This window comes from Xyrauchen texanus, chromosome 6, assembly GCF_025860055.1.
Source record: "Xyrauchen texanus isolate HMW12.3.18 chromosome 6, RBS_HiC_50CHRs, whole genome shotgun sequence".
Taxonomy (NCBI): domain Eukaryota; kingdom Metazoa; phylum Chordata; class Actinopteri; order Cypriniformes; family Catostomidae; genus Xyrauchen; species Xyrauchen texanus.
The window spans coordinates 25,327,368-25,343,315 of record NC_068281.1 but is presented as its reverse complement, the minus strand read 5'-3'; the positions used below and the strand labels follow the sequence as shown (position 1 = coordinate 25,343,315).

At 39.2% G+C, this 15,948-nt stretch overlaps 1 protein-coding gene across 1 annotated transcript; it reads left to right on the top strand.

Annotated features, from left to right (window-relative positions):
- The first annotated feature begins 162 nt into the window (after positions 1–162).
- LOC127644762 (phospholipid phosphatase-related protein type 3-like) lies at positions 163–14,909 on the top strand. The gene is made up of 8 exons (XM_052128130.1): positions 163–643; positions 3,180–3,283; positions 4,324–4,509; positions 4,732–4,861; positions 6,944–7,139; positions 9,258–9,315; positions 10,429–10,602; positions 12,807–14,909. The coding sequence occupies exons 1-8, from the start codon at positions 622–624 to the stop codon at positions 14,127–14,129; spliced, it is 2,193 nt and encodes a 730-aa protein (XP_051984090.1). The 5' UTR covers positions 163–621; the 3' UTR covers positions 14,130–14,909.
- The last annotated feature ends 1,039 nt before the right edge of the window (positions 14,910–15,948 follow it).

Below are 15,948 nucleotides of genomic sequence, written 5' to 3'. Positions count from 1 at the left end.
GTGAGACACACGTTTAGCCTACATGCGTTGCGTCTAGCTTTTTTAAACCTAAGAACACATTCGGTCTGAACGGCCCCTAACACTTTCGGTCACATCCGACCATGTGTAGAATCTTTCGCGTCTTTGCATCTCTTTAGTAAAACATTATTAAAAGGTGCATGGAAATAAAAGGGGGAAGACAAAGCTCCTGTGTATGCAAGCGTGAGTGTGTGTTAAAAAGTCGTCCGCCTCCTCCCTCTTTTCCACTTTACCCTCTCTCAAGAAACCCCCCTTTCCAGTAGCCTTTTGTGTTCACTGTGCCCTATACAGCTACTGCATTCCTTTTCCGTGTATTATCCGCCTCATTCGAAAGCTCTGTGTTGGAGATTTCCATGAGAGAGTGGCTCCAGAATCCCATAACAATTGCGAGGAAATTTCCAACCTCCACTTCTGAGACTTGCTACGTTGAGGAAATAGTGTCCCCGGCTCCATTCATACTTTTATCCGTTCACTTACCTTCACGAACAAGGTGAAGTGAACACAAAGATATTTTGTAAAAGCGTGAAATGGATTAAGTGCCATTGAGGAAAGCTGGAGCCCCAAAGACGAACGAAGCGAAGGAGACGGGGTCGGAGGGAGTCGATGAATTTTCAACACCAAAGAGGTGAGATCAGTCTTGTCTGTCTGATGATGACAGAGCCTGTTACTGGGAGCCGTTACAAAGCAGGCAACCTGAGAATCAAGATTTCGGGGCAGTTTAGTAGGCTATTTATAAATACAATGTATTATTCTGGAATGCATATCAAAATAAAAAGTAGACTACCCTTTGAGATGGGTGTTCTGTACGAAATCCAAATAATTAATGTCACCATTTCAAGAGAGGAGGAGAGGTGTGTTGCTAACTGACCATGAGGACATCTTGCAGTGCCAACATTTTCGCGACAATTTAATGAATATGTAATATTGTTTGCAGACGTTGCGTCTTGTGAGAAATTTTCAAATGTGTGCTAAAAGATAAAGAATCAAACTGTCCCGTGGTGTCTCGTGTGTTTAAAACGATATCGATTATCCTCTTTTATCTTCCTCGTGAACAGCTGTCTCTTTTAATAGTATTACATCTCCGTTATAGCAATGTGTCAAAGCGTTGCTCATATGCGCTCTCAGAGCAGTTTCAGTACCATGCAATGGACAGCGCAGCTGGTACAGTAGATCACGAGTCTGACCCCACATCTCTGGTTCAAGTGGTGATTCCCAGGATGAAAAACACAGCTCATATTTTTAAAGTGAAAATTTGTGGTGAAATTGTATGCTCAAATTAGGATTATGACTACATTACATTACTTTAAAGGGTTATACCAAACATAATTTTAAAAGTGTTGTATAGCCACAAATTATAAACATTATACATGATTTTAGTTTGACAAAATCTCTTACTAACCTTATCTGTGTAAAGTTATATCCAATATTGGGTTAACAAGTATACTAGATGTTTCATATAGTTTCACACAAATAAGGTTAGTATGTGATTTTTTTCCACATAAAAATGATAAATAATTTTGAAATGATGAGTATTTGAGCGTTTATAAACTGGTCTCATTCAATTCCATTGTAAGTGCCTTAAAGTAACCACTTATATAGATGGATAAATAGATAGCGAAAGAGAGAGAGAGAGAGAGAGAGAGAGAGAGAGAGAGAGAGAGAGAGAGAGAGAGAAACCCAAGTCGAAATTATTTTTTGTTGAAATCAACACTGCCACACATACTTTCAATTGAGCTCAACTTGTATTGAACCCGGAACATTCCTTTAAGTCTTTTCCTTTACTTCGATGTGGACTCATGCATTTTAGGTTGTCTTAGATACTGCGCACAAGCACCTTAGAATTGCAGAAACTCTTTCAAGTTCTTTTCAAACAATCAAAAAATACACTGTCGGCCAGGGACACTGAAATGTTCTGATATATATATATCCCTTAAATGGGTTGAAAGATCTGTCTCACTTTCTCTACACTTAATACATATTTATTTAGTACCAACTTCCCACTGGCTCTAACATATTGCTGAAGAGGTTCACATGCAGACTTGATTGCTGCTTTACAGCTAAGCTCTTTTTATTTGCCATCCAATAGACTCCCCTCCAGAGACAAACAAAGTTGTGCAGGATAAATAGTCCCCCTCTCCCCTGAAAGGAGCCTTCTTTGTTTGTGCAGTGTGAAGCGTGAAAGCTGATATGGCCACCATGTGTCACCCAACTTTCATTAGAGCGACAAGGCTATTCAGGCCAATGCATGCTATGTCAATACAGAATTGCAAAGTGTAAATCTTACTCAGTGGTGTGGGCATACACAAATTTAACATCTACATTGCTAATAATCACTACCTTCTTTTTAATCTGATACTAAACAGCGGTATCGAATCCTGATATTGACTGGCTCTGTACGCCATTTCATCAATTGCTGCCGGAATGCTGTAATAACATCCATTGCATTAGCATTTCATTGAAGAGCCATCACTGGAGCACTTGTAAGCTGTGCTTTTAAACATCACAAGATCTTGAACAGTTTAAGGACATTTTGCCATATTGTTTTGAACGCTTAGATTTTATAATAACATTTAAGGTTGGGACAAATAGTTACTTAGGTTGTAAGACACAGTAAAATAGGTTAACCTGCAATTTATATCTTAAGGAGCTATTCTACCCCTTAAAATGTAGTTTTGTTGGGGAACCTGATGCCATAAGGTAGATTCAAACATGTTAAATACTATATTTGACTTGAATCAAACCAGTTAATGTAGATGTTACCATATAAAGAAAAAGGTTTCTTATATATTTAAGCTTTAAAGCACTATATTGTGAATGTAGTCACCGCTAATAATCCATTCACAACATAGTACTTCCTAGAGTGCTGAATTGCTTTTATAAACAGTTATAATAAGAACATCAAGGACACTGTTTTAATAAAGCAAATTTATTATAAAAGCAAGTGTCCTCCTTTCACTAGAAGATAGCTGTGAGATGACAAACCGTAGCTATGCAACAAAAAAATCATTGCAATAAGAGCTACTGACTAATAAGCATCCAGGACTGGAACTATCCATTTAATAACTGAATTAATTATCTGTGTATCTAATTTATCTGCATGTATCTAATGAATAATCTTGTGTTTGCTCTTCCTATTTTTTCCTGACTATTATCACATTCAGATTTTACTCGACCAAACCCCAAAATGATGTCTCCTAAAGACAAGCCCAAGAAGAAGCCACCCAAAGACAGCATGACGTTGCTGCCTTGTTTCTATTTTGTGGAGGTATGCTCTCATATGTCACTGTATTCAAACTGTTGTGGTGAAGCTTTGACAATCTCTGGTAAGCACTTTGAATTGCCTTAATTTTCTCCTTTAAACTGCCTAAAGAAAAGCATGATCATTGTAATGACATAGCTACGCACCACTGACTTATTGTACAAGAGTAGAATGCCTTTAACTTGTCGCTTCAAGTTACAATATTATGATGTGATGATGTGTAAATTCTGAGCCTGTAAAATGAAACTTGCATCTTAACTATAATAAATGACATCCTATGACTTACAAGTGTGAAGTTGTCATAGAAGTGATATTTAGCACCATATATGCCGTTTGTTTTGACACAGTGAATAATGAGCTGGAAACAGGAATGATGTGCTTCTTAGCCTGTTTAAGGTGATGTCAAGTGCATGTTTTTGGAGAGGGTTAAGATGTTTAAACAGGATTCCAGCAAGGATTATTTGGGCTTAAATTGTTTTCTTATTCTCATTGAGATAATATTGATTTAAAAATATCTTTCTAAGAATATATTTTTCTTCTTTTTATTTATTTTTTGTCTGAATGTAAAATGGTAATTAGTGACTGCTAGACTTTTTTGGGTGCTCAAACTGTTTAAAAATGTGTACATATGTCTAATGCTGTGATTGTGTTTAAAGTATCAGGTCTCCAACGAATGAAAGTTCTGTCATCATTTACTCACACCATATGTCGTTTCAAACCACTATTTCTTCCGTGAAACACAAAAGGAGATGTAAAGCAGAAAATTAGCTATAGAAAGCCTTAGTCACCATTCACTTTTATTGTATGCGATACCATGAAAGTGAATTTTGGCTGACTAACATTCTCCTTAACATCTCCTTTTTGTGTTCCACATATGAAATAAACGAATATGGGTTTGGAACAACTCTGAAGGTGAGTAAATAATGATGAATTTTAATTTTTAGGTGAATGATCCCTTTAAGCAAGTAGTGTTGACTGATTTCACTTGCCATAATACTCTCATGCCACCTTTTCCATAAACCAAACATTCTGTATGTGTCTCTCAGCTGCCAATAGTGGTTTCCTCCATGATCTCTCTTTACTTCTTGGAGCTGACAGACGTTTTTCAACCGGCCAAATTAGGGTTCCGTTGCCATGACCGCACACTGAGTATGCCCTATGTGGAAACGGGAGACGAGCTCATCCCTCTGCTCATGCTGCTCAGCCTGGCCTTCGCTGGGCCTGCAGCGTCTGTGAGTTTTCATCTTCTATTCATAAACGGCCTAACCTATTTATCTCAGTGTAGAATAATACACAGTATCCTGTTTCTGCATTCAACCAATTGATGCAGTGCATTGCACGGTCAAGGATTGAGTTTTGTATAAAGCTTACACATACACTTGACAGATTGGATTTCCGGAATTTTGCTTCAGACAGGTCTTATTTGTGTGTGTGTGGTTTTTTTTTTGGCTTAGATCATGCTGGGAGAGGCCTTGATGTACTGCATGCAGTCCAAGCTGAAGATTCGTTCTGGTTCAGAAAGCAGTATAAACGCAGGAGGTTGCAACTTCAACTCCTTCTTACGCAGGACAGTGCGCTTTGTGGGTATGTTCGTGGGTAATTCCATAAAGATACTCTACATGTAGCAGAGTATTCAAAACTACTCCAAAAGTAGCAGTCACCCACTTCTAATTAATGGGTTTAGCCATTTCAGCTACACACATTACTAACTGCTGCATAATATCAAGCATACAGCCATGCATTCTCCTTAGACAAACGTTTAAATAAGAATGAGTCGTACCAAAGCACCTCTGTGCACAAAGTGAGGTCCATAAAGAAATGATTTACTGAGTCTGGTGGGGAAGAACTGATTGGCCTCCACAAAGCCATGGGGCCAGATTCACAAAACGTCCTTAAGAAGAAATTTCTTCTTAACTACCATTTTCTTCTTAATTTGTAACATAACAAAAAAGTTAAGAATATTTTGTATTTTTGAAAAAACTTCTTAAGAACAATCTTAAGAAATCTTAAGAAAATAGATAAGGACATAAGAAAAATCTTGAGCATTCAAATTCTCGAAAAACAATGCTCCTAAAAATTGTTGTAAATAACATCTTAAAGTTAGGATAACTTAACAGTTGACTTAAATCCTAAAAGGTAAGATGTTTGATGAATTTATTGCGTTCTTCATGTTGAGTCTGAAGTCGCAATGGGCCATTTACGTAGAAATGTGATTTTAGACAAAAGAAAAACTGATTTTGACTGTTTTATGTTTAATGATATTTTTATTTTCATCTTGTAAACCATGTAAATGTCATCACCAAATTCAAACAATAGATGTTGTTTTGAAGCTTCTTAATGTGGTGACCAATCATGCTTATTCAAAGGATGCACTGCGTATAGCGCTCTCTCGCCGCGATCTTTAGAGTTCATAGAAACATAATAATTATAACATTAGAATTCTGAGACGTTCTTTTTTGCAACCTTTTCCCATTTAACCACCTCTTAATTTCTGACATGATATTATTATCAAGCTTCCCAAGGAGAACTTTTTCCTTGCAGTAAGTTCCTCAACAAGAACATCCGGCTCTTGTCTGCTGAAGTTTTTATTTCTTTTTTTTTCTCTTCATGTCAAATTAAAAGAAATCAAATGGTTAGCAGCAAGTAAATTCTCCAATGACGGTTAATGTTGTTAAATTAACACATCTCACACATTTTAAATAAAATTAAACAAATTATTGTGAGGTGCTTGCTATTTAAAAAAGATAAAAGATTAATATATAAATGTATCATTACGATTTACCAATGCTGAATTATTGAATTTGTTGTAGGCTATTAGACAAGGCAACTCCATTAGCAGGCTGATCAGACAATGTCTAAGTCTTTTTATTATTAATAAAATGTTCTTAAGAAAATATTTGAGAATTTCTTAAAAAAATTTCAAGAACTGCACTTAGGAAAGTTCTTATTAACTTCTTATCATTTATCCTTTTCATAATTTTTTTTTCTTAAGAACGTTTCGTGAATCCGGCCCCAGACCTGAACACCTTTGGAATTAATTGGAAGACCAATGGCGAGCTCGACCCCATCGCCCAACATCAGTGCCTGATCTCACTGATGCTCTTGTGTCTGAATGAGAGTATTACCCCCACAGCCATGTTTCTAGTGGAAAGACTTTCCAGAAGGACCACCTCTTTATTAATGTACATGGTTTTGAAATTAAATGCTCAACAAGCACATGTAGTTGTTGTGTTTTGGTGTCCACATACTTTTGTCCATGTAATGTACAGTGCTATATCACAAATAAACAATACAAAAGACTCCTTATTTTCTTATATGCTGACTTCACTGGTTATTGTAACAACAAATATAGTCCACAAAACCACTTTGAATTATCCTGAGTTTATAGAAAAATATTTAGTGCTCCACTAGATGTCTAATTCTAACTTTTAATACTAGGAACTTGGGACCTTGTATGACTTACAAGCTCTGACATTCATTATTCAGATGCTTACCAGCATTCAGGCACTTTTACAGGGTTTTTTTTTTATCTATTTTTGAAGAAGCATATGGTGTAGTGTTTGCCATGTAATACTCTCACACACACTCACACACACACAAACAAGCCTGGCTCAGTCTGTCTCTGTTAGCACAGTTCCGCACTGACACTTTCTCTTCCCCTCATAGGTGTTCATGTGTTTGGGCTCTGTGCCACCGCACTGGTGACTGACGTTATTCAACTGGCCACTGGCTACCATGCACCCTTCTTCCTCACCGTGTGCAAACCCAACTACACCCTGCCTGGTGTGGCCTGTGATAAAAACCTCTACATAACCCAGGACATCTGCTCTGGCCGGGACCAGTATGCCATCCTGTCAGCTAGGTGAATACAGCAACACTCTGTTACACACAAAACAACACCAGCTTTCGCATACATAGGCCATGTATACACTGCAGCTAAATATGGTTGCCACTCCTCTTCTTAGTGCTTAAAGGGATAGTTTACCCCAAAATTACAGTTCTGTTATCATTTACTCATCGTGATGTTCCAAAACCATATTACTTAATTTCTTCTATGGAACAAATTTAGACATTTTTTACAAACAATGTCATTTTGCATAACACCTCCTTTTGTATTCAACAGAAGTGAGAAAGTCATCCAAGTTTGGAGCAGTGTCAGGATGACTAAATGATGACTATTCCATATTTTTTTCAGAGTTCAGATATTTACGGGAGTGACAGCAGCATTCTACAACTGAATGCACTCCCGGAACAAAAACCCCAGAACTGAACAACCAGTTAATGCAGTGTCGGCACTCTCTTTTTGACACATTCTACGTCTAAAGTGTGATGCTGAAAAAAAATCAAAGAAACAAATGTTTCTTGGTTCATTTGCACATTTTTATACCACCAGCCCTGTAGTCATAGAGCACCTCAAATAAAGTATTATGGTCCAGAAAGAGCATGCTGCTTTAAAGCAGCAGCTTAACCCTAAAACAGGCACGTGCACCACAAGATACATCATCTTAAGTGTTTTATATGGGGTATGAGAACGTTTCTCACCCAATCTTGTTATCATTTATCATAGTTGTGTCTGTTTTGAGTATGTGGATCACATGACTTGGTTCAAATTTGTTATTTTTAAATCAGCCTGACCTAAAACTAACATTGCCGCCCATGGTCCAGGACATGCCAACTTTGTGATAATTAATTATATATTAATCTCACATTTCCCCAGAAAAATACAAACAATAAAACTTCTAATATTAATTGTGAACATTGCAAGATGTGGAAGAAGAAAATTAAGTCATGTGTTGTTCATGCAGATATTTAGCACATTTTGAAGTGTGCATATCCCCGGAGATATTTTGCCAGATTAAGGGAATAAAAATGGTTAATCCACAATATTACACATTTATTACACTTACACATGACATACATGCAACCTTAAAGCTAAACTCTTCTCAGTTTTGTTCACACACACACGCTCTCTCTCTCACAAACTCTCACTCGTGCACACACGCACACACACATATACACATTCTCTCTCACACACACACACACACACACACACACACACACTCACTCACACTCTCTCTCTCTCTCTCTCTCTCTCTCTCTCTCACACACACACACACACACACATGTTGGTGCGGCTATCCTTATGAGGACTCTCCATAGACATAATGATTTCTATACTGTACGCACTATTTCTTCCATCAAAAAAAGCTAACATCATATCGGTTGAACTGTTAGCATCACTATGTAAACCATCAGGGCTTCAGGAGTGACTCCTTTTTTCTGTACACATACAAAATGAAAATCTAGTGAATTCACTCCTGCATTTAAATGCAGTTGTCACTCCCAAAATGTTGTAGTGTGTATGTGGCCATAGAGGGAGGAAAGTCATGCAGTATATTGCATATCTAATGTGTGGAATAGATAAGAGGATATATGTCTAGTTTTGATGTTTATTTAATATTTTAGTTGCTTATCCCTTCACAATGGTACCCAGCAAGTATTACCAATGGATATATGCCTTCTTTGTTTCCAAATCCCTCTTAGTCGATGCAGTACACAGATGCTATCAACAGATATATGAGTTTTTCTCACTGAAGCATAATGCACTGTATGTCTGAGGAGGATATAGCTGCAGACAGAGTTCCAAAAAGGGACAGGAGCTCCAAACCACCAGCAAAAGTATAGAGAGTCCCTAACCTAACCCATTCCTTAACGCTAACCGTGTGTGCTGTCACCGCCTTTTGGGGTTGGCCCAGCCCCCTGTGGAGTTACCCCACCCCCTTCTGTAGTAACCCCACCATCTTTTGGAGATTCCGCCCCCATTTGAAAATCTCTGTCCTGCAGCTATACCTACTTGGCATGTCTTGCTTGGCTGATTTACATATTCTTCTTACATGTTAAAACTCTGGGTTGTTCTATGTGATTTTTCATGTTATGTGTTCCTGAAGACCCTGCCACTTTTTTCTCTCTCTGTTATCAGGAAAACTTTCCCTTCCCAGCACGCCACTCTGTCTGGCTTTGCAGCCGTTTACATATCCGTAAGAGTTTCTCTTTACTTCTTTTTCTTAAGGAACTTGTAATTTTAATATGATCTGACAGAAATACTTCTAATCTGAAAAATGCCGTGCCACTGCGATCCAAGAGCTAGCACTGGTATTAGAAGGATCCAGCACTAAGCAATGGAAAACAGTGGCCCTATCTGCCTAGTAAGTCATTGACTTTATGGGTTAGTTCACCCAGTACTGAACCTCATGTCATGCTGTTCTTGTTTCCATACAATGAAAGTGAATGGGGACTGACGCTATCAAACTATAACGTTCTGCCTAACATCTTCTTTTGTGTTCCACGGAAGAAAGTCAAATTCGACATGAGTATGAATAAATGACAACAGAATCTGCATATTTTTGAGGTACCTTCAGCCTTCATATGATGGTACCTTCTAAGGAAACTGGTTTCAGACCAGCTTCCAGGGCATCACAACATCATGTCTAATGATATAGAACGATTTCAAGTGAGCTTAAGATATATTTGCAAAAATGTAATGACTACCATGCTTATTTCTCATTAGAAATGTAATCTTACCAAGTGTAAAGATACCACTTTATTTCTTTCAGCCAATCTCCAAACTGCAAGCACAGTAGTGTGGAATTGTATAGGCAGTAAAGGCTACATCTATGCTACTGTCAAAAAATGAACAGTGAAAGGCATCTTAGTGGGAACATTGGATTCAAACATGCCTTGATACCTTCCCACCTCCATATACTGTCTGCAAGTGCAGCTTTTTATAGGTTTTGGACACAGTCGGGGTCAGCTGCTGAGTGACCTCTGCTGATTCCCTAATAAGTGCACGCTGGAGTATATAGGCCACAGCCAGCTTGGTGTCTCCCAGCTGCAGAGCTTGTGATGCTCATTAGTCTTCTTTTGTTAGTTATGCCTCGTTGACCTCAATGTGGGATTCCAACTGTTAATGAAGTCATTCTCTCTGGACTGTGAAGAAAGGCAGACAAGCTGCTGTAACTACATTTTGAATATTTTGCTTGATTCTAATTGGAAATAAGTGTTTGGTCTCAGAGGTCATTTCAGATGGGCTTTTAGGTGCATATTAATCATGTTGTTGTGAACGTGCTTATGTTTGTCTTCTCTACTGTCAGATGTACTTCAATGCAACCATCTCAGACAGCACCAAACTGTTAAAGCCTGTGCTGGTGTTTGCATTCGCCATGGCTGCAGCCCTAGCCAGCTTGACCCAGATCACCCAGTATCGAAGTCACCCTATTGACGTCTATGTGGGCTTTGTGATTGGAGCTGGCATTGCTGTTTATCTAGTGAGTCTTTTAATTGTTTTTGAGTTTACTTCTCTGATATACTGTTTTGACAGCTTAAATTCTGGTTTGTGGAGGATCTCAAGACTTATTTGTCTTCCTCTTTGCGCTGTTTTATAATCTGTCTGCTGCAAGCTCTATATTTAGGATTTATATTCTGTTGGAAGAGAAATCCTCCAGGATTCTTTTACAGTGGAACAATTTCACAGCTCTTTTTCAATTTCTGTCATTTTTTTACTTTGTGTCCTCACTGTGATATGCGTTTTATAAATCACTCTAACCTGTCAAGTTATTAACATGTCAAATATTATTATTATAAATATTATTGTAGGCTCAGATTGTCACACTCTAATCAGCTAAACACCTGCAAAGGGTTCCTGAGCCTTTAAATGGTCTCTCAGTCTGGTTCAGTTGAATTCACAATCATGGGGAAGACTGCTGACCTGACAGTTGTGCAGAAAACCATCATTGACACCCTCCACAAGGAGGGAAAGCCTCAAAAGGTAATTGCAAAAGAAGTTGGATGTTCTCAAAGTGCTGTATCAAAGCACATTAATAGAAAGTTAAGTGGAAGGGAAAAGTGTGGAAGAAAAAGGTGCACAAGCAGCAGGGATGACCGTAGCCTGGAGAGGATTGTCAGGAAAAGGCCATTCAAATGTGTGGGGAGCTTCACAAGGAGTGGACTGAGGCTGGAGTTACTGCATCAAGAGCCACCACACACAGACGGGTCCTGGACATGGGCTTCAAATGTCAAACGTCTTACCTGGGCTAAAGAAAAAAAGAACTGGTCTGTTGCTCAGTGGTCCAAAGTCCTCTTTTCTGATGAGAGCAAATTTTGCATCTCATTTGGAAACCAAGGTCCCAGAGTCTGGAGGAAGAATGGAGAGGCACACAATCCAAAATGCTTGAAGTCCAGTGTGAAGTTTCCACAGTCTGTGTTGGTTTGGGGAGCCATGTCATCGGCTGGTGTTGGTCCACTGTGCTTTATTAAGTCCAGAGTCAACGCAGCCGTCTACCGGGACATTTTAGAGCATTTCATGCTTCCTTCAGCAGACAAGCTTTATGGAGATGCTGACTTCATTTTCCAGCAGGACTTGGCACCTGCCCACACTGCCAAAAGTACCAAAACCTGGTTCAATGACCATGGTATTACTGTGCTTGATTGGCCAGCAAACTCGCCTGACCTGAACCCCATAGAGAATCTATGGGGCATTGCCAAGAGAAAGATGAGAGCCATGAGACCAAACAATGCAGAAGAGCTGAAGGCCGCTATTGAAGCATCTTGGTCATCCATAACACCTCAGCAGTGCCACAGGCTGATAGCATCAATGCCACGCCGCATTGAGGCAGTAATTAATGCAAAAGGGGCCCAAACCAAGTATTGAGTACATATGCATGATTATACTTTTCAGAGGGCCGACATTTCTGTATTTAAAATCCTTTTTTTTTATTGATTTCATGTAATATTCTAATTTTCTGAGATTCTGAATTTGGGGTTTTCATAAGCTGTAAGCCATAATCATCAAAATTATAACAAATAAAGGCTTGAAATATCTTACTTTGCTTGTAATGAGTCTATATAATATATTAGTTTCACCTTTTAAGTTGAATTACTGAAATTAATGAACTTTTGCACGATATTCTAATTTTTCGAGTTTCACCTGTATGTGTTCCTTTATGTGTAGCTTATGGGTTAAGTGTGGCTCAATATGCGTTTGCAGCCAACTGAGTCTCATAAAATTTTAGGGTGGAACTAATGAATCATGTTCTATAATTATGTTGCATCATCTCTTTGAAATATGAAAACGAAAATAAAAAAAATATAACAATATATTCTATTCTATTATTTTCTAATTGTCTTTAAAATATTTTTTAAAATACTTCACTATCTGGGCATTTTGTAGATCCATTTGTGATAGATACACTTGCCGGGACACTGAAGACCTGAGGAATTTATTCATGTTTATTGAAACACCCATGCATTTAATGGTTCAAGATGACCTGAAAGCTAACAAGCATAGACTAAAACCCACAAAACTCTCCATATTAAAGCTCTTTAACGGAGCAAAGGGGAACTTTGTGTGATTGGTACTTATGTGAAATATAATCCTTCATGTAATCTCTTCAAAAGGTAAAAATGGCAGATTAAGTAAAGAAGTAGACTCTCATATAATAACACTTTCTCCCATCTCTTTCACACACTCCAGGCATTATATGCAGTTGGGAACTTTAAGTCCAAAGAAGAGTCCTCCCCTAGGCCATTGAAGCAGACCCATCCACCACAAAAAGATCCTTTAAGAGAACTGACCCAGCGTGGCCATGACTCAGTGTACCAAAAGGCCCATGCTTCTGAGAGCAACGATGAACTCTCTGCACCGCCACACGTCGCTGGCCTGAACCATAAGGTGCGCCGAGAAAAGGCCTCCATGGGCAGCCTGAAGAGAGCTAGTGCAGATGTGGAGCTCCTGGCTCCTCGCAGCCCAATGGGTAAGGAGACCATGGTGACCTTCAGTAACACGCTTCCTCGTGCCAATACCAATGCAATGGAGGAGTCTGCCCAGCGTCACATGACTTTTCATGTGCCAATGGACCCTCAGCATTCTAAACAGCTGGTGTCTGAATGGAAGCAGAAGTCTATGGAAATGCACAGCCTTAGCCTGAGGGACGATGAGGAGGAAGGAGCTACTGCAGAGGGAGGTGATGGAGTCGAGGGGGAAGCTGAAGATGAGCTGGGCATGCCATCCTCCCTTTATCCAACTGTGCAATCAACCAGGGGATCAGCAGCCGCAGCAACGGCAGCAGGGAGTGCCAGGGTGATGATGCCTCCGAGGCCTGGTGCACCGCAGTTGGTTCATATCCCTGAGGAAGCCACCAGACCGCCTCCAGTTTCACCTAAAAGTGCAACCACACGGGCTAAATGGCTGTCCATGACAGAGAAGGGAGGTCTGGTACCAGTTGCCACCCCAGAACCTCCCAGACTGCCCAGCCAGCCTCGGGTTATGCAGGTCATTGCGATGTCTAAGCAACATGGTCTAATAACAGTTACCACGCCAAAGTCCTCAGAAACGGCCTCCTCTTGTGCCACATCCAGCACAGGCTCAGAGTCTCCATATTACCACATCCCCTCAGACCGAGACAGCGCCAGCATTGTCACAGTTGACGCTCATGCCCCTCACCACACATTGGTGCGCCTGTCTTCAGGCAATGGGAACACATGGGATTGGAGGAGCACCTCCAATGGCAGCACAGAGGTCCATGAGACCAGCCGAACACTGCCCAGGCAGGACTGCCTACGTGATTATCGTCCCATCAAAACCAACTCCCTCTGCTCCTCAACCAGTGAGCTGGACCCAGGGATTCTGCCTCCCCCACCCCACCCCGACCTGCTCTTGGACAGCAGCCTCAGCCGAGATTCGTCCCTTCACTGTAAGTCTTCAATCTCAGCTAAAGAGTGGGAGCCTGGGCAGCCCCACCCAGAACCTGACCACTTCTTTAAAAACATGCAAACAAACAGACAATTTAAAGACTAAGTATGGTACAGTAGGCTAAAACAGGAACACTACAGACTTCTTTTAGGAGAAATCCAATGTGAAGGTTTTTTTTTTCCGTGGATGGTGAGAGAAGACTTCTTGGCTTCTTGGTTATCTCACATTGAGCATCTGGGGTGAATTAGTGCAGTGGAGCACCAGAAGGCTCACACAGACTTGAGGGGCAATTGAGTCTATATGCACAATCTGTGAGGAATGCTGCCCCACAAACATGATTATCCCAACTGACTTTAAAAATCAAGCTGTAATTAATAAATGTTTCTAGCGTTTCTGTTTTCCACCATTTTCATAAAATTGAAAGTGCAGGAAAATTTGCCTGCCTCTATCAAGATCAAACTCATATTGTGATTTCTTATAGTCCAGACAACTTCCAACCATATTTATATTTTTTTATTTCCACACAAGGAATTAGATCTTATTGTTCAAAAGGAACTCATGTTGCTTTTCTCTTATGACTTGCCAATACAAAAGAACAGAGACCATTTTTAGTGTAGATTAGAAACATGGACAGATAAGCAATCACATCACATCACTTTTCTGTAAGTCCTAAATGAACGCTTTTTGACATGTATGGAATAGTATGTAGGCCTAGTCACTTTATCCTTTTTATACTAAAATATGATGTACTCATGCTTGTTTGTGTGTTGCATGTGTGGATATTTATGTGTCTTCTTGACCTTGGATGGACTGTTACATCAGCAGGGATTTCCGCTTTCAATTTGCAGCCCAATGTTTTTGTAACAAACTTTGAAAAATAAAATTGTAATAATAATATCTGCTTTTAGTCAGCGAGTCTACTAAATTCTTATAATTGATTTGTTTTAGGCTAGTGGATGAGAGGTATAGTGAAATAAATGCATTTTCAAACAAAAATGTATGGTTGTGGCCTTAGACATAAGTCAAAATTAAGTGAAAAGAAAGTGACATTTATTGTGTTCACTATTTATCTTTTCACCATACATTATTCATATTCAGGCAGTCTTGATGAATGGATCATCAGACACATTAAATAATTTAGCTTCGTTATGGTTTCAGAACTTTGAAAACAGAAGCATCTAGTTCATTCATTTCTTTCATCGGAAGTGCAGTAATAGATGTAATATATTATAGTTCATCAATTTTCAATCATTTATCATTTCAGCTCCAAAAAGCTTTTTGTTGAAGCAAAATATTTAGTTAATTGCTATTGTTTATATCTTCAATGTATTAAGCTACCTTTGCCAATAGCTCAAGGGGGTATTTTAACTGTAGTTTAGCTACTTTCGGTTAGAAGTAGCTTGTATCTTGGGAAGCTACAGATTTAATGCCAACAGATCTTGGTTTTAAATATGTTGCATCTATTATACAATTTGCATTGATAAGGATTGCTGTTTTACAGGGAGGCATGATAAATCATTGTGTGTTTTGGGTTGTGAAAGAGCATCTCTTCAGATTTACAAAACACAGCTACATCTTTAGAGAGAAAAACAATGATTCATGCCAATTTAAAATACATAAACATCCTCAGAGAGACCGATCATGTGGCTACTATCTGAGAAAAAGCACTGTTTATAAACAACGGAGAGGAAATTGCGTGATATGCCCGTTTTACATACAGTGATCAAATCATATACTCATTTCACAAGAGTACATCAAACATTCAGTGCCTTAGGCCAAGTCAGGCTGTGACTCAACATTGCAGCACTACAAGAACAGTAAAAGTTCTCTTATTGGGTCACGAAACAAGCTGCAGCTCAGGCTTCTGTGGCATGACTGACTAGTCTGTGCCTCTAAGACCTCCTTATGGAGATTCAACCTTACA

Coding starts and splice junctions, on each gene's coding strand:
- LOC127644762 (XM_052128130.1), top strand. CDS start 622: ATGAATTTTCAACACCAAAGAG. Junction 7,140..9,257: donor TATGCCATCCTGTCAGCTAG/GTGAATACAGCA, acceptor CTCTGTTATCAG/GAAAACTTTCCCTTCCCAGC. Junction 9,316..10,428: donor TTGCAGCCGTTTACATATCC/GTAAGAGTTTCT, acceptor CTCTACTGTCAG/ATGTACTTCAATGCAACCAT.